Consider the following 18,316-nt stretch of genomic DNA (forward strand, 5'->3'; position numbering starts at 1 on the left):
GGGTCAGTCCACCATCATCTCTGATCCAGAATGGAGGCAGTGACCTTCCCCCTGTTCTCCTCATCCATTTTGGCCCTTTCAACCCCTTCTCCACAGGGTGGTCGTCCTGCTTTCCAGATTCCCCCAGTGGCTTCCCCTTGCTCTTAGGGCGTAATCCCCATCCTGACTGTGGCCCTGCCGGGTGGTACCACTGCCTGCTCCTGCTGCCTTGCCTTGTACCTGGCTCTCCTTCGGCTCAGCTGGATTGTTTCCACTTCTCAAGTGTGCCATGGGGCCGTCGTAATGTTGGGATGCTCTTCCCCCACCTACTGAGCTTTTAGATGTCAATCAGCCCTCTTATCTTAAAGGAAGTCTGCCCTGTCCTCAAGCCTAGATTAGGTCACCTTGTTGTATTCTCTTATAGCACTGTGAACAGTTCCTTCGAAGGCTGTCATTATGTATCTGTTTGGTATGATTTTTAATGTCTGTCCTTGCCCTGAGACTGCAAGTTCCATGGGAGTAGGGAGGGTAGGCATTGTTGCTTAAAGGGCCTGGCTCATAGATGTTCAATGCATACTTGTTGGATTGATGAATGGGTGAATAGGTAAACCGGTGACTCAGGGAACATATAGATGGGAGGATGAATGCTGAGTGAATTGATGGGTGGATATTGGTGAGTGAATGGGCGAGTAGGTAGGTGAGTGGGTGGATGGGTGGGTAGTTGGATGGACAGATAGGGAGATGGATGGAGGTAGATGTGTAGGTAGATAGACCCATAACCACATGGATGGGTGGATAGGACGGGTAATGATTGACTCAGGTCTCTGATTGACAGTATGTCCTCAGGTCAGCCTCAGTTTCTCTACCTTTCAAACCATGCATGAGATGATCATAAGGCTCCAGGAGCCAGGAGTCTGTGGGCAGCGCCAGCCCTTCAGAGGCTTCATCTCTGCCCTGGGCTGACTCCCCAGCATAAGTTCCTCAGGTTTGGGGTCTGGAACTTCAAGGGGGTGTGAGGGCCTCTGTTGCTGCTGCTGAAAGCAGTTGGTCTCAAGAGAACCCAACGCAAGGAGGCCAGACTGAGAGGCTCTTCCAAAGGAGGATGGGCCCAGGAGGTGACAGGTATAGAACAGTCTCAGGGTTGCCCGTTGGTCACTCCGAGTTTCTTCATCTTGAAATGGGGCTGCTTATCTCACTGGACTGTTACGGGGGGATATGAGGTAACAGACAAGGCCATGCGCTCCAACTGCCGAGTGCTGAGTCTGTGCAGGCAGACTTGCCCTGTCCCTGTCCTGTGCCGTCTCCCCTGGGGGAGCAGTGTCAGCTGAGGCTGGAGAGGTGGGTGGGCCCATGTGCGGGGTAAGGTGGTAGACCCTGGCCTTGGGGATCTTGGTGTGGTAGGAAAAGAGCCCACTTCTGCCAGGTCCCTGCACGCCTGTGACCTGCTCTGTCTCTGGCAGGAATTGCCCAAGTATCTCCGAGGCTACCACAAGTGCACGCGGGAGGAGGTGCTGCAGCTGGGGGCGCTGATCTATAGGGTCAAGTTCGAGGAGGACAAGTCCTACTTCCCCAGCATCCCCAAGCTGCTGCGGGAGCTGGTGCCCCAGGACCTTATCCGACAGGTCTCGCCTGATGACTGGAAGCGGGTGAGCATGGGGTGGGCAGCGGGAATGGCGGGGCCCTGAATGGGCCTCTGGGCACCCCAGGGGCCAAGGGGGCAGACGCTGGCCAGCAACCCAGGGAGGTGTGTCTTGTGGTTCCTGTACTCGATGAGGCCGCCCACCCTTGTTCCTCTGCCTGCCTTATCCTTCAGTCCTCCATGCCAAGCACTCAGTGGCCAATTGGCAGTCATTTGCCCTGTCCCGGTTACCATGGTGACCTGCCTATCCTTGATACCCTTTGGTCTGCCTGCCTGGGGTGAGAAGGGAGGTCGGGAGTCCATTAGCTGAAATATGGGGAGAGCCCTTCACAGCACTCCAGGATGGGTGGGGGTGGTGTGGGGAGGACTCTGAGCTCTGAGCAGGCCTGCCCTGGGCAGGCCTGTCCCCAGGACTGAGCCCAGCCCCGACCCCCCTGTCCCCATAGTCCATCGTCGCCTACTTCAACAAGCACGCGGGGAAGTCCAAGGAGGAGGCCAAGCTGGCCTTCCTGAAACTCATCTTCAAGTGGCCCACATTTGGCTCAGCCTTCTTCGAGGTGAAGGTACACCATGGGCTTCTCAGAACTGAGGAGGAGGGGAACAGGGCATTGAGAAGGCACAGAGACTCCTCCCCAGGACTGTGGGAAACAGCCATGGCCTTGGACACCTGCCCTGGTGAGGGAAGGAGGGCAGTACCTTCAGCCTTGTCCCAGCTCAGTGTCTTAGCTGGGCTAAGTCCTGGGGACAGAGGGACCAAAAGCTCAGCCTGGCGGTGAAGGCAGGCGTGTAAACAGGCCGGGGTAATGGAGGACGGCCTATGCTCTGACAGTGGGGAGCCCTTGCCCAGGTGGCAGAGCTCGGGAGGCTCTGCCGGGTCTGAGGAGGCCTCCTAAAGGAGGTGATATCTGAGCTTTCCAGGGAGACCCTGGAAAGAGTGCTCCCGGCAGGGGTCCCACATAGACAAAGGTCTGGAGGCGTGAGAACTCAAGTCTGGGAAGAAATGCAAGTAGTGAGGGCAGGAGGCAAGAGCAGGCTGTGGAGAGCGGCAGCTTGCCAAGCAGGTGAGAGGCTGGGTTTCCTGCAGGGGTGGCCTGCCTTGGAGGGTTTTCAACCCACGTGACATGGCCAGAAAGCCTCTCAGGCTGTAGGTGGAGGAGGGGTCTGAGGGGCACGACAGAGGCAGGAGTATGGTGAGGAGGCTGGTGTGAGAGGACAGGTGTGGTCTTGTCACACAGCTAGGATGGGAGGCCTTTTGAGAAGCTCGGCTGTGCAAGAACAGGTAAGTAGCTGGAGGCAGACGCAGGGTTCAGGAGGCTTTTTAAAGATGGGATGCCCTTGGGCTGAGAGGGAGGACAAAGCAAAGGATGGCCTGGGGGACCCATGAAGGGATGTGGGGCAGCACTGAGGCCCAGCGAAGGTGGAGGCCATGAGGTCACGGCAGGGCCATCAGCACCACATAGGCAACAGGAGAGGCTGACTTTATCCCAGCTGGGGCCAGGCTTCGTTCCTTTCCCCAAATGCTTTTCTTGCTCTGAGCCCCCATCTGATGCCTTCTCATCTTTTTTTCTAGCAAACTACGGAGCCAAACTTCCCTGAGATCCTCCTAATTGCCATCAACAAGTATGGGGTCAGCCTCATCGATCCCAGAACGAAGGTGAGCAGGGATAGGAAGGCAAGTGGGGGTGGGCTTCTCTGCCTGAACCTCAGACACAGTCCCGGAACAAACCCCGCAAGCCGTCCTAGCCACCATCTATCTCCAGACTCATCCACCCATCATGTGACTTCAAAAGCTGTCAGCGTTTGCTGGGACTTTACCCAACATTTGCTCCACAAAAATTGCTCTCCTGAAGTTACTAACAAACTCCTTCCTATGGAATCTGAGCTCCTTTTAGTACTTGGCCTTTCAGTATCACTGGATGCTCTGCCCATGCGGATTGTGGGGCCGGCTGTGCAGGGGTGACCGTGCATCTGTGTTTCTGGGCCAGAGCAGCCCGACTGCACACCCAGAGGGTCTGACTGGACAGGTAGTGAAGAGGGCTCGTGACCACCATCTGTCCACTGGCTTCATGCGTCACACATTCCTGGCTCTCCTCTGTGTTTTGGTCATTCCTTCCCGGACCCTTTTGTGCCTGCTCCTGTACACTGTGTTCCCCAAGGCTCTGCCCTGTCTTCTTCTTGACTCCCTCCTCCAACTCTCCCTGGGCCATCTCATTCAGGCCACGGGGTCAGTTCCCTCAGGCCTCCCAATTTCCCAGTTCTGGCCCCAAGTACCCCTACCCAACAGCCTCCTAGACTTCCCTGGGTGCCCAAACCAAGGTGTGGAGGGGGAGGCACCTGCTTCCCACCACAGCTGGATGGCAAAGCTCAGGCCGTGGGCTCCTCTGAGGGCCTGAGGCCTTCTGTGAGGGCATGTGTGGGTGAGTGAGGCCACAGGGCCCAGGCTGTGCCTCTCCATGCCCTTTCTGCTCCCCCAGGACATCCTCACCACTCACCCCTTCACCAAGATCTCCAACTGGAGCAGCGGCAACACCTACTTCCACATCACCATTGGGAACTTGGTGCGCGGGAGCAAACTGCTCTGTGAGACATCACTGGTGAGGGCGCATCCTGCTTGGCCTGGTGGGCTCCCTGCCTTGCCTGCAGCTTAGCCAGCCTCCCAGGGCCTGGAACAAACAGTAGTGTGCGGTTGGGCCTGGGGTCATGGGCAAGGGTCATGCTGGGGCCAAGGTCAGGTCCGTTTGAGGCTCAGCTTAGGTCTGGGGAAGGGACTTAATCTGGGGCTGAGGAACAGACCCCTCATTCAACAACTGTTGTTTGAGTGCCTTCAGTATCTGGGGATTGAGCCCGCAGGGACAGCCCTTTAGTCCCCTAGTTCAATAGTGGAACCATTAACAATGAGACCTCCTGGACCAAGCTCAAACTTCCAAGACATAGCTCAACTGAGAGCCAGTAGAGTCACTCCTGGAGGGAGGGATCTGTGACTTGAGGGACCCACAAGCTAGGGGCCTAATGTGGGGTCATAACAGTGTAGGACCTTAACCATCTGGCTGGATGAATTCAGCCCTTCAACTGTGCGGATGGGAGATGAGTCCTGAGTGGGAGGGATTTGCCTTTGTCCTGGGTTCTGCCCACTGCAGATTCCTGGGAGCTGTGCTATGGTCTAAGTGGCTGGCCCCGTCCCACCATGTGCTCTGCTTATCTTCTCACCCCTGCTTCCAGGGCTACAAGATGGATGACCTTCTGACTTCCTACATTAGCCAGATGCTCACAGCCATGAGCAAACAGCGGGGCTCCAGGAGTGGCAAGTGAACAGTCAGGGGGAGGTGCTGGTTCCAAGCCTGCTCTCGAGGCCGTGGTGGGCTCAGACCCATCAGCTACCCCTGCAGCTGGGGAAGACTTCTGCCATCCTGGCAGTGAGGCTGGGCTGGCCAGCCACCACTGCCCATACCGACTGGGCCTCTGATGTTCTTCCAGTGAGGCATCTCTCTGGGATGCAGAACTTCCCTCCATCCACCCCTCTGGCACCTGGGTTGGTCTAGTCCGAGCTTGCTGTGGCCTTCCCGGTTGTGAGAGCCTGTGATCCTTAGATGTGTCTCCTGTTTCAGACCAGCCCCACCTGCAACTTCCTTTGACTTTCTGTGTACCACAGGGATAGAGGAATCAAGAGGACAATCTAGCTCTCCATACTTGGAACAACCAAACCAAATGTGCATTGAATACTCTGAAACTGAAGGGACTGGATCTACAGGTGGGATGAGGGGGACAGACCACTTTTCTATACTGCAGTGTGAATGCTGGGCCCCTGCTCAAGTCTCCCCTGATCACCTCAGGGCATAAAGCATGTTTCATCCTCTGGCCCGACAGTGTCTTTGCTCAGGGAGGGGAAGTGGAAGGGAAGGGCATGTGGGGTCAGGACAGGGCCTTGCAGGGGAGCAGCCTACATAACGACTTCTTTGGTCTTTACCTGCTGGGGCCAACCTGGTCTGGGTCTGGGGTTTGGGGAGCTTGAGCTCAAGATGTGCTTTAAGTGGCTTAAAGGGACCAACTGAGATTGGGGTGGGCTGGGAGGAAGTGCTGGACATCAGGCTGGGAGGTGAGGACCTAAGTGTGTATGAGCTGAGCGTCTAGAGGAGGCATCAGCTTCTGGGCTGTAAGTAACTAGGGCCAGTGGAGCCACAGCGGCCCTTGCACCTGCCAGAAACATCTTGGCTCATCAAGACACATCCAAGAACCCCAAGAACAATGCTGCCTTGGGTTAAATCTTCATGTCCAGTGGGTGCCAGTAAAATTTTACTTTGTGACCAGCATGGGACAACCAGGTATGGCCATGACTGGAGTAGGTCTGTGGGTGGGGGCTTCAGACTGGGAAGGTGTGACTTAGGGGTGGGGCATCCTTGGGCTGTGGCTGGGATGAGCACCTAGAGAAGTGACAGTGGAGAATCCCCTTGCTGGGAGGGTTTGTGATCTGCCCTCAAGGTCTCATACTTCAGCAGAGCCAGGTCCTGCTGCTTTTCATACACTCGTGTCTGGGTCATCAGCATCTATGTGCCTGTCTACCCCACAGGGAGTGCTATTCCTGATCTCCCTAGCTATTAGTGTAGGACTGGCTGGTGTGTGTAAATGGAGTCCCCAAACCAGAGAGCCCTGCTTTCTGGGACGGTAATGTGGCTGTTAGAGGACACAGCTCCGCAGGTAGCCCAGGAAGATGCTGTGGTAGGCTGCCTTACATCACCATCATGAAGAAGAGGCTCAGGTCCAGAAAGGAAGTGTAAGTAAGTGGGAAGAGCTCAACTCGCTGCTTCTAACTTTGGGCTCCCAGATAGAAAGGGCTCCAGATACTTGTTCTAAGCTCTGGTTTCCCCTCAAAGCCAAAAGCTCTTGACTATGCATGGATTGTACCTACCCTCTTATCAGGGAATCAGCAAACCACAAGGTATCAGGAAGTAGCCCACTGCACAATAGAGCAGATAATGTGGGGTGGGGATGAGATCTTTGTCCCTGACCCATGCCCCTCTCATTCTCTGGCCCAGAGAATGAGATCACTCAGATGGCATCACTATTGCCCCCATGCCCCCATGTCCCAGCCTTCATCACCCTGGTTGATCACGAGGGGTCCAAAGAATAGACCACTACCTCTGGCTTCCTGAGAGGTTGCCTTTACTTATATGCACAGTCACTTCTTTAGCAGAGAATATTATGGAGGTGTTTGTTAGGATGACAGAAACTTGACAGCAACCAGTTCCAAGACCACACACAACAGTTTTCCCCTTGCCTAGCCCCTTGAGATGCATTCTTGATAGAAAGCTAGATCCCAATGGTTCCCCTGAGAGCCTCAATGGCCCTTCTGTGTGCCTTTACCAACCACTCCCTACCATCACCGCCCTTAGGCAGAGGGAGGAAGAGGAAGAAGCAGGGGAGATGTGGATAATTCTTCTTTGGAAACATAGAAGGATATGTCAGATGCAGTGGAATATATTGTGACATAGGATTCTTTGGAGTATTCAGCCATGGGGATCTCTTAAAGGTCTCTTATTTAAGGATAGGGGACCTCTATGGAGGGCATGGTTGGCTTATCCACCTTCAGGGTGGGCAATGTAGTTTGAAAGGTAGCCTTACTTGTAGCCTGCCTGGAGGGTGCTTGGGTGAGTTCAAAGACCGTGGTGGGCGTCGGTGGTTGAAGGTCATGCTTGCTAGGTTTCAAAGGTGTGACAGCATTCTTGATAGGCAGTAGTTTCTTGGATGGTGCTGCAAAATTGAAACGGCCTTGGTGTTCCTTTCCACTCTTGGATAAAGCTGGGTAGAGGGCTGCTAGAGTCCAAGGACTTTCCACAACTCGGGCAGGAGGTTTCATGGCTATGCGCAAATCTTCCTCATTCTCTCTTCTACTCTGAGTATCTGTGGGATAGAAAAGACACAAACACAGATTCCTCAAATGTCACTTCTCCACTCTCTGCCAATCATGTGTGAAATTCAAGTTACCTCTTAAGTGTTAGCCCCTCCCTTACCCATTCAGGTTCTTTCCTCCAAGCTCTCCCCTCTACTTCAGGCTTTGTGCAAACTTTATTATGGCCCTCCAATTCAGCCTGGGGCTGGGGCTTAAGAATCTACTGCATGAGGCTCTAGCTCACCATGGAAATCCTCAGAAAGCAGAGACTGACATTTGCTTAAAGTTCATGTATTCCATAGCCATTAGTTTAGAAAAATGAGGGCTTCCTTCAATTAAAATGAGGGCTTTTTAAAGGGCAGAGACTTTGTCTTGCTTGCCACTACATATACAGTGCTCAGAAGTGTTTGTCACACAGTAAATGCTCAATAAATACTTTGTCCTACAGAAAAAAAAAAAAAATAGATGGTAGATACTTCTAATAATGGAGCTAGGAGATCAAGACCAATCCTTCTACCAAAGACAAATTAAAAACTGGATGATATACAAAAACAAGAAAACATCTTAAAATTATCTAGGCGTTCACAATGTACAGAGAAACTGCGTGGCCAAAATCTAGAAGAGTGTGAGAATCCAAAGAAACCCAGAACTCAGGTTTGGTTTTATTTTCTGCTTAGATTTACATTTTTATTACTTTAATTTTTAAAACTTTTACTTATAAATATTCAAAGCTTTTTTTTTTTTTTTTTAACCTGAGTGTAATTCAGTCTGGAAGAAACAACTACAAACATGAGCTTCATGAGCTTCCTTTTTTTGTTAGCTTTATAGGAGAAAGGGAATTTTTAGATCAATTCCGTGACATGTTTATAATACTAAATTTTCTAATTCATGACCATGATTGCTCCATTTATTTTGGTATTCTTTCTCTCACTGAAGTTTTCTAGTTTTCAGTGATCAATCATATGCCTTCCCTTGTGAAGGCTTTTTTGATTAAAGTCTATTTTTTCTGATATATTTTTCTGATCTAAGGGATATATACCTTACAAAGGCTATGAATCTTTGGGGTTATCATAGGATAGCTACTGCTCTTTTTTTTTTATTATTATACTTTAAGTTCTAGGGTACATGTGCACAATGTGTAGGTTTGTTACATATGTATACATGTGCCATGTTGGTTTGCTGTACCCATTAACTCGTCATTTACATTAGGTATTTCTCCTAATGCTATCCCTCCCCCATACCCTCACCCCATGACAGGCCCTGGTGTGTGATGTTCCTCTTCCTGTGTCCAACTGTTCTCATTGTTCAATTCCCTCTTATGAGTGAGAACATGCGGTGTTTGGTTTTCTGTCCTTGTGACAGTTTGCTCAGAATGATGATTTCCAGCTTCATCCATGTCCCTACAAAGGCCATGAACTCATCCTTTTTTATGGCTGCATAATATTCCATGGTGTATATGTGCCACATTTACTTAATCCAGTCTATCACTGATGGACATTTGGGTTGGTTCCAAGTCTTTGCTATTGTGAATACTGCCACAATAAACATACGTGTGCATGTGTCTTTATAGCAGCATGATTTATAATCCTTTGGGTATATATACCCAGTAATGGGATTGCTGGGTCAAATGGTATTTCTGGTTCTAGATCCCTGAGGAATCGCCACACTGTCTTCCACAATGGTTGAACTAGTTAACACTCCTACCAACAGTGTAAAAGCTTTCCTGTTTCTCCACATCCTCTCCAGCACCTGTTGTTTCCTGACTTTTTAATGATTGCCATTCTAACTGGTGTGATTTGAATTTTTGATTTGAATTTCTCTGATGACCAGTGATGATGAGCATTTTTTCATGTGTCTGCTGGCTGCATAAATGTCTTCTTTTGAAAAGTGTCCATTCATATCCTTCGCCTACTTTTTGAAGGGGTTGATTTTTTTTCTCGTAAATTTAAGTTCTTTGTAGATTCTGGATACTAGCCCTTTGTCAGATGGTAGATTGCAAAAATTTTCTCCAATGTTGTAGGTTGCCTGTTCACTCTGATGGCAGTTTCTTTTGCTGTGCAGAAGCTCTTTAATTAGATCCCATTTGTCAATTTTGGCTTTTGTTGCCATTGCTTTTGGTGTTTTAGTCATGAAGTCCTTGCCCATGCCTATGTCCTGAATGGTATTGCCTAGGTTTTCTTATAGGATTTTTATGGTTTTAGGTCTAACATTTAAGTCTTTAATCCATCTTGAATTAATTTTTGTACAAGGTGTGAGGAAGGGATCTGGTTTCAGCTTTCTACATATGGCTAGCCAGTTTTCCCAGCACCATTTATTAAATAGGGAATCCTTTTCCCATTTCTTGTTTTTGTCAGGTTTGTCAAAGATCAGATGGTTGTAGATGTGTGGTATTATTTCTGAGGGCTCTGTTCTGTTCCATTGGTGTATATCTCTGTTTTGGTACCAGTACCATGCTGTTTTGGTTACTGTAGCCTTGTGGTATAGTTTGAAGTCAGGTAGTGTGGTGCCTCCAGCTTTGTTCTTTTTGCTTAGGATTGTCTTGGCAATGCCTTGGAAGTTGGATTCCTAGGTATTTTATTCTCTTTGTAGCAGTGGTGAATGGGAGTTCACTCATGATTTGGCTGTTTGTCTGTTACTGGCGTATAGGAATGCTTGTGATTTCTGCACACTGATTTTGTATTCTGAGACTTTGCTGAAGTTGCTTATCAGCTTAAGGAGATTCTGGGCTGAGACGATGGGGTTTTCTAAATATACAATCATGTGATCTGCAAACAGGGACAATTTTGACGTCCTCTTTTCCTAATTGAATACCCTTTATGTCTTTCTCTTGCCTGATTGCCCTGGCCTGAAATGCTTCCAGTTTTTGCCCATTCAGTATATTGGCTGTGGGTTTGTCATAAATAGCTCTTATTTTGAGAAATGTTCCATCAGTAGCTAGTTTATTGAGAGTTTTTAGCATGAAGGGCTGTTGAATTTTATCAAAGGTCTTTTCTGCATTTATTGAGATAATCATGTGGTTTTTTGTTATTGATTCTGTTTATGTGATGGATTATGTTTATTGATTTGCATATGTTGAACCAGCCTTGCATCCCAGGGATGAAGCCAACTTGATCTTGGTAGGTAAGCTTTTTGATGTGCTGCTGGATTCGGTTTGCCAGTATTTTATTGAGGATTTTCACATCAATATTCATCAGGGATATTGGTCTAAAATTCTCTTTTGCTGTTGTGTCTCTGCCAGGCTTTGGTATCAGGATGATGCTGGCCTCATAAAAAGAGGTAGGGAGGATTCCCTCTTTTTCTATTGATTGGAATAGTTTCAGAAGAAATGGTACCAGCTCCTCCTTGTACCTTTGGTAGAATTCGGCTGTGAATCCGTCTGGTCCTGGACTTTTTTTGGTTTGTAGGCTCTTAATTAATGCCTCAATTTCAGAGCCTGTTATTCGTCTATTCAGAGATTCAACTTCTGAATTCGGGTGGGTAACCCGACCTTTCTCTCTTTAGTTTTGGGAGGGTGATCTTTGCTGGTTTAGTCTTGGGAGGGTGTATCTGTCCAGGAATTTATCCATTTCTTCTAAATTTTCTAGTTTATTTGCGTAGAGGTATTGATAGTATTCTCTGATGGTAGTTTGTATTTCTGTGGGATCGGTGATGATATCCCCTTTATCATTTTTTATTGCATCCATTTGATTCTTCTCTCGATTCTTCTCTCTTTCCTTCTTGTTAGCAGTCTATCAATTTTGTTGATCTTTTCAAAAAACCAGCTCCTGGATTCACTGATTTTTTGAAGGGTTTTTTTGTCTCTCTATCTCCTTCAGTTCTGCTCTGATCTTAGTTATTTCTTGCCTTCTGCTAGCTATTAAATTTGCTTGCTCTTGCTTCTCTAGTTCTTCTAACTGTAATGTTAGGGTGTCAATTTTAGATCTTTCCTGCTTTCTCTTGTGGGCATTTAGTGCTATAAATTTCCCTCTACACACTGCTTTACATGTGTCCCAGAGATTCTGGTATGTTGTGTCTTTGTTCTCACTGGTTTCAAAGACCATCTTTATTTCAGCCTTCATTTCATTATGCACCCAGTAGTCATTCAGGAGCAGGTTGTTCGGTTTCCATGGAGTTGTGTGGTTTTGAGTTTCTTAATTCTGAGATCTAATTTGATTGCACTGTGGTCTGAGAGACAGTTTGTTGTGATTTCTGTTTTACATTTGCTGAGGAGTGCTTTACTTCCAACTATGTGGTCAATTTTGGAATGAGTGTGATGTGGTGCTGAGAAGAATGTATATTCTATTAATGTTGGGTAGACAGTTCTGTAGATGTCTGTTAGGTCCACTGGGTGCAGAGCTGAGTTTAAGTCCTGTTGATATTCAGGACTTGTTAGCCTTCTGTCTCGTCAATCTAATATTGACAGTGGGGTTTTAAAGTCTCCCACTATTATTGTATGAGAGTCTAAGTCTCTTTCTTTGTAGGTCTCTAAGGACTTGCTTTATGAATCTGGGTGCTCCTGTATTGGGTGCACATATATTTACGATAGTTAGCTCTTCTTGTTGAATTGATCCATTTACCATTATGTAATGGCCTTGTCTCTTTTGATCTTTGTTGGTTTAAAGTATGTTTTATCAGAGAGTAGGATTGCAACCCCTGTTTTTTTTTTTGCTTTCCCTTATCCATTTTGATCCTATGTGTGTCTCTGCACATGAGATGGGTCTCCTGAATACAGCACACTGATGGGTCTTGACTCTTTATCCAATTTGCCAGTCTGTGTCTTTTAATTGGAACATTTAGCCCATTTGCATTTAAGGTTAGTATTGCTATGTGTGAATTTGATCCTGTCATTATGATGTTAGCTGGTTATTTTGCCTGTTAGTTGATGCAATTTCTTCCTAGCTTTGATGGTCTTTACATTTTGGCATGTTTTGGCAGTGGCTGGTACCAGTTGTTCCTTTCCATGTTTAGTGCTTCCTTCCGGAGCTCTTGTAAGGCAGGTCTGGTGGTGACAAAATTTCTCAGCATTTGCTTGTCTGTAAAGGATTTTATTTATCCTTCACTTATGAAGCTTAGTTTGGCTGGATATGAAATTCTGGACTGAAAATTCTTTTCTTTAAGAATGTTGAATATTGGCCCCCACTCTCTTCTGACTTGTAGAGTTTCTGCCGAGAGATCTGCTGTCAGTCGGATGGGCTTCCCTTGTAGGTATCCTGACCTTTCTCTCTGGCTGCCCTTAACATTTTTTCCTTCATTTCAACCTTGGTGAATCCAATGATTATGTGTCTTGGGGTTGCTCTTCTTGAGGAGAACCTTTGTGGTGTTCTCTGTATTTCCTGAATTTGAATGTTGGCCTGCCTTGCTAGGTTGGAGAAGTTCTCCTGGATAATAGCCTGAAGAGTGTTTTCCAACTTGGTTCCATTCTCCCCGTCACTTTCAGGTACACCAATCAAATGTAGATTTGGTCTTTTCACATAGTCCCATATTTCTTGAAGGCTTTGTTCATTTCTTTTTACTCGTTCTTCTCTAAACTTCTCTTCTCACTTCATTTATTAATTTGATCTTCAATCACTGATACCCTTTCTTCCACTTGACTGAATCAGCTACTGAAGCTTGTGCAAGTGTCACATAGTTCTCCTGCCATGGTTTTCAGCTCCATCAGGTCATTTAAGGTCTTCCCTACACTGTTTATTCTAGTTACCCATTTGTCTAATCTTTTTTCAAGGTTTTTAGCTTCTTTAGCTTGGAGAAGTTTGTTATTACCGACCTTCTGAAGCCTACTTCTGTCAACTTGTCAAAGTCATTCTCCATCCAGCTTTGTTTTGTTGCTGGCGAGGAGCTGTGATCCTTTGGAGAAGAGGCACTCTGGTTTCTCCCCATCTTTGTGGTTTTATCTACCCTTGGTCTTTGATGATGGTGACCTACAGATGGGGTTTTGGTTACGGATGTCCCTTCTGTTGATGCTGATGCTATTCCTTTCTGTTAGTTTTCCTTCTAACAGTCAGGTCCCTCAGCTGCAAGTCTGTTGGGGGAGTTTGCCGGAGGTCCACTCCAGACCGTTTACCTGGGTATCACCAGCAGAGGCTGCAGAACAGCAAATATTACTGCCTGATTCTTACTCTGGAAGCTTTGTCTCAGAGGTGCACCTGGCTGTATGACATATCAGTTGGCCTCTACTGGGAGGTGTCTCCCAGTTAGGCTACATGGGGGTCAGAGACCCACTTGAGGAGGCAGTCTGTCCGTTCTCAGAGCTCAAACACCACGCTGGGAGAACCACTGCTCTCTTCAGAGCTGTCAGACAGGGACGTTTAAGTCTGCAGAAGTTTCTGCTGCCTTTTGTTCAGCTATGCACTGCTCCCAGAGGTAGAGTCTACAGAGGCTTTCCAGGCCTTGTCGAGCTGTGGTGGGCTCCACCTAATTCGAGCTTCCTTGCCACTTGCAAGCCTCAGCAATGGCAGATGTCCCTCCCCCAGCCAGGCTGCAGCCTCACAGTTCCATCTGGATTGCTGCGCTAGCAGTGAGCAAGGCTCTGTGGGCATGGGACCTGCCGAACCAGACACAAGGTATAATTTCCTGGTGTGCTGTTTGCTAAGACCATTGGAAAAGCATAGTATTAAGTCTGGAGTGTCCTGATTTTCCTGGTACAGTCTGTCACGGCTTCCCTTGGCTAGGAAAGGAAAATCCCCTGACCCCTTGCACTTCCCAGGTGAGGCGATACCCCGCCCTGCTTCTGCTTGCCCTCCATGAGCTGTACCCACTGTCCAACTGGTCCCAATGAGATGAACCAGGTACCTCAGTTGGAAATGCAATCACCTGTCTTCTGCATCGGTCATGCGGAGAGCTGCAGATCACAGCTGTTTCTATTCGGCCATCTTGGAACAGGCCTCAGGATAGTTATCTCTCTTGATTAGGTTATGCTATACGACAAAGGTTCTGGGATAACTACTCCGATTATTTACATTATATTACATAGACTTCATCATAGCAGACTGGAGAGATATTCTCTTGTTGGCTTTGAAGAAGTAAGCTGCCATATTGTGAGGACCATGTGGGTAGGACTTGAGGGTCATCTCTAGGACCTCAGACCAAAACCCTGCTAATGGCCATTGAGAAAACAGAGATGACTTCACTTCTACAACTATGAGGAACTTAATACTGGTAACAAGCAGTGAGCCTGGAAGAGGACCATAAACCTCAAATAAGATTGTAGCCCCAATTGATACCCTGTAAAGACTAAGTAAAGGAACTATCTAACCCATGTCTGTGAGATAATATATTTGTATAGTGTTAAGCTGCTAGGTTTGAAGTAATTTTTTTAAAATATAGCAATAAAAAACTAACATAGGCTGGGCAGGGTAGCTCACATCTGTAATTCCAGTGCTTTAGGAGGCCAAGGCAAGCGGACTGCTTGAGGTCAGGAGTTTGAGATCAGCCTGGGCAACATAGTGAGATGCCATCTCTACCATTTTTTTTAAAAAAATTAGCCAGTCATGGTGGTTTGTACCTGTGGTCCCAGATACTAGGGAGGCTAAGGCAGGATGATTGTTTGAGCCCAGGAGTTCAGGGTTGCAGTGAACCATGATCATTCCACTATATTCCAGACTTGGTGAAAGAGTGAGACCTTGCCTCTAAACAAACAAGCAAAACAAAAAACTAGTACACACAGCAATTGAATCTATCTAAAAATAAAGGAAATTAATTACATATTTTAAATGACTACCCAGAAGACTGAGGCAGGAGAATCACTTGAACCTGGGAGGTGGAGGCTGCAGTGAGCTGAGATCATGCCACTGCACTCCAGCCTGGGCGACAAAGCAAGACTCTGTCTCAAAAAAAAAAAAAAAAAAATGTCTCAGTAACCTATGGGATAATAAACTAATATCTGTGTAACTGGAATCCCAGAAAGCAGTAGGGGAGCAGAGGCAGAAAAATATTTGAAGAAATAAAGACTAAAATTATGTCCAATTTGATGAAAATTATACTCCGACAGATCTAAGAATTTCAGCAAACCCTAATCAAGATAGTCTCTCCCTCTCACATGCACACACACACACCAAGTTAAGCCATAATCAAACTACTAAAAACCAATAATAAAAGGAATAATCTTAAAATGTAGCCAGAGGAAAAAAGACATGTTACAAACAGAGGAAGAGGGGTAAGACAACTGAAAACTTTACATAAGAAACTACATAAGACAGAAGACAGAAGACAACAAAATTGACTTAAATTGCTGAAAAATACACCCTCACACTAGAGAGGCCTTCTGGTGGTGGACGTGGCATCAGTAGGTGCAACAGTACGTGCCAATCCTGGAGGTGGTATGGGGCAACACATGGCACTCTGTATTTAGCAAATGAGGCTCCATTCTCCTCAACTTGAATGGATCTGGGCTGTGATTATGGCTGAGGTCCTGACTTCTGTCTAGTCTTCCTTGTTTCTTCCCTGATTCTAAATTTGGTCCTGCACCTTCTAGGTATCTCTCTGAGGTACTCAAATAGCTTTCCAATACCTTTTATTTCTGCTTAGATCAAGAAAAACTGGTTTCTGTAACAGGCAACCTAAGAGCTCTTAAAAACAGAAAATCCTTCATTTATTTTCTACTCACCTTTTCTTATCACCATTTCAACATAGTAGTGGGTATGGTCAAGTTAACTGAATACTTTTTCTAAGCCACCTCTTTTATCTAGGTTTATATAGTTCTTCAATTTTACTTTCAAAACTTCTTTCCTAGTCATGTTTCCTCCTCATCTCCATGTTCTATCACTTCTTGGCTGGACTATTGTTATGGGCTGAATTATGTCCCCCCAACTCCAATTTCATATGTCAGAGTCCTAACCCTCAGTGTGACTGTATGTGGAGATAGGGCACTTCAGGAGTAATTAAGGTTAAATTAAGCCATAAGGGTGGGGCCTTAATCCAACAGGACTGCTGTCCTTCTGAGAAGAGGAAGAGAGACCAGAAATCCTACTCTCCCAAGCACACACAGAGGAAAGGCCATGTGAACGCACAATGAGAAGGCAGCTGTATTTAAGCTAAGAAGACAGTGCTCACTAGGGCTCCTCACCAAATTTGCCAGCACCTTGATCTGGGACTTCTAGCCTCCAGAACTGTGAGAAAATAAATTTCTGTTGTTCAAGCCACCTAGTCTATGGTATTTTGTTATGGCAGCCCTAGCTTACTAAGGAACAGCTACTGATATAAGCTAGCTGGAATCATCAGTTAGCTTCAGACCTCTTAACATAGCCAGTAGAGTCATCTTAAATTCTATGTAACTTGTAACTCAAGTAACCATGTAACCTGAGATCTCCCTGCCTCAGATCTAGCTAAATTTGGCTTAAACCTTCAGTTTCACAGCATATGAAAGACCACTGCCTTCTATTTAATTTATTCAAATTTCTAAACTTAGTTTTTCATGATCCCTGTGGATTCATTCCTGCAACCCTAAGTATTGTATCAGTTCCACTCATCTGCCAGCTGGTACATGGAATATCAGGAGCTTCACCATTGTCCATAAGAAATTAAATTAACTCATGATTTTGTGACTGTTCCAACTTTGTCTCCAGGAGTTGCAGAAGGAAATATATCCCACACCGCACAGTCTTCTGCCTCCTAGTTGGTTTCCCTTTGACACTGAATTGGCTTCCAAAACTAGTAACTCACTGTCTGATCATCCTCACAACCCTCAGAGAAATAAACTCTAGCATCCCCTCCCTTTACTAAGCCTAGTTCACTTCCTCAGTCCTTTACACAGAAATCTAACCATATCGCTTCCTTGTGTGAATGAAAGCGATATGCCATCTCCTAATTGCCAATAAGAAGCGACTTGACTCTAAGCAATTCCAGGACCGCTGAAGTATTCTTCCTCTAGCCTCCAACATATATCACCCATAAATGATACCCACAAAGCACCTTTCCCCTAATAGGCACAGCAGCTACTCTGTCTGGGACCTAGATGCCTTGCCCAATGATGTCAACTGCTATACTTTTACCTTCTTCCTCACTGCTCTTTGAGGGCCAGTCCCTCCTCTCTCTCAGGGCACGCACCACAGACATCTTTCAGTTATCTTCAGCCCCTATCTAAGTGCCTGGCACAAAATGTGGACTCGGTGGCTGTATGATACATGAATATATGAAGAAGTAAACACCCATGCTTGAAATCTTCCAAGGGGCCTCATTGCTTAGAGGATGAAATCCAAAATCTGAAGCCTGACGTAGAGAGTCCTCCAGAATCTGTGCCCAGTCTATACTTCCCCCGGTCCCACCCCCAACTTTCCAGACACCCTCAGCTCTTGTCAGGGACATGAAAAGCAGCCTCTGTCTCCTGGAAGCAATGGGTAGGGATGAAGAGACAGGAGTGGGCTAGGCCTTTGACTTTACCTGTGAGAGTGCTGGAGGAGGTTTCAAACAATTTTTCTTTTTTAGTCTCTCTCCGCCTAGAAGGAAGCAGACCATCCATGAAATGAAGGAGTCTAAAGAACCATGGTCTCCTCCAACATTCCTCCTCCAGGATCTTCTTCCCCCTTCCATCTTGAAACTTACAATCCTATAGCATTTGCCTGCAAGGATTCCCACATGTAATTTTCTTGTACAGATAAAAAGATTATGGGCCGGGCACGGTGGCTCACACCTGTAATGCCAGCACTTTAGGAGGCTGAGGCAGGCGGATCACCTGAGGCGGGACCAACATGGTGAAACCCCATCTCTACTAAAAATACAAAAATTAGCCAGGCATGGGCCAGGCAGGGTGGCTCACGCCTGTAATCCCAGCACTTTGGGAGGCCAAAGCGGGCAGATCATGAGGTCAGGAGTTCAAGACCAGCCTGACCAATATGGTGAAA

General features: G+C 46.9%; 2 protein-coding genes across 5 annotated transcripts in view; one reads left to right on the forward strand and one right to left on the reverse strand.

Annotated features, from left to right (window-relative positions):
* The window catches only part of MYO7A (myosin VIIA), an 87,294-nt gene extending 81,818 nt beyond the window's left edge, over positions 1–5,476 (forward strand). For 2 of the 3 annotated variants that reach the window (XM_026446990.2, XM_026446991.1), the window contains exons 45-49: positions 1,440–1,625; positions 2,065–2,181; positions 3,189–3,272; positions 4,093–4,212; positions 4,838–5,476. In XM_026446990.2, the coding sequence (XP_026302775.1) occupies positions 1,440–1,625; positions 2,065–2,181; positions 3,189–3,272; positions 4,093–4,212; positions 4,838–4,927 (597 nt within the window). In that variant the 3' untranslated portion in view covers positions 4,928–5,476. The remainder of the gene's footprint in view (positions 1–1,439; positions 1,626–2,064; positions 2,182–3,188; positions 3,273–4,092; positions 4,213–4,837) is intronic. The other variant, XM_026446992.2, reaches the window with a different exon arrangement.
* Positions 5,477–6,758: 1,282 nt separating this feature from the next.
* The window catches only part of GDPD4 (glycerophosphodiester phosphodiesterase domain containing 4), a 92,137-nt gene continuing 80,579 nt past the window's right edge, over positions 6,759–18,316 (reverse strand). For both annotated transcript variants that reach the window (XM_023209134.2, XM_023209133.2), the window contains exons 16-17: positions 17,856–17,911; positions 6,759–7,513 (exon numbers count right to left, since the gene is read on the reverse strand). In XM_023209134.2, the coding sequence (XP_023064902.2) occupies positions 7,152–7,513; positions 17,856–17,911 (418 nt within the window). In that variant the 3' untranslated portion in view covers positions 6,759–7,151. The remainder of the gene's footprint in view (positions 7,514–17,855; positions 17,912–18,316) is intronic.

This window comes from Piliocolobus tephrosceles, chromosome 13, assembly GCF_002776525.5.
Source record: "Piliocolobus tephrosceles isolate RC106 chromosome 13, ASM277652v3, whole genome shotgun sequence".
Lineage (NCBI taxonomy): Eukaryota > Metazoa > Chordata > Mammalia > Primates > Cercopithecidae > Piliocolobus > Piliocolobus tephrosceles.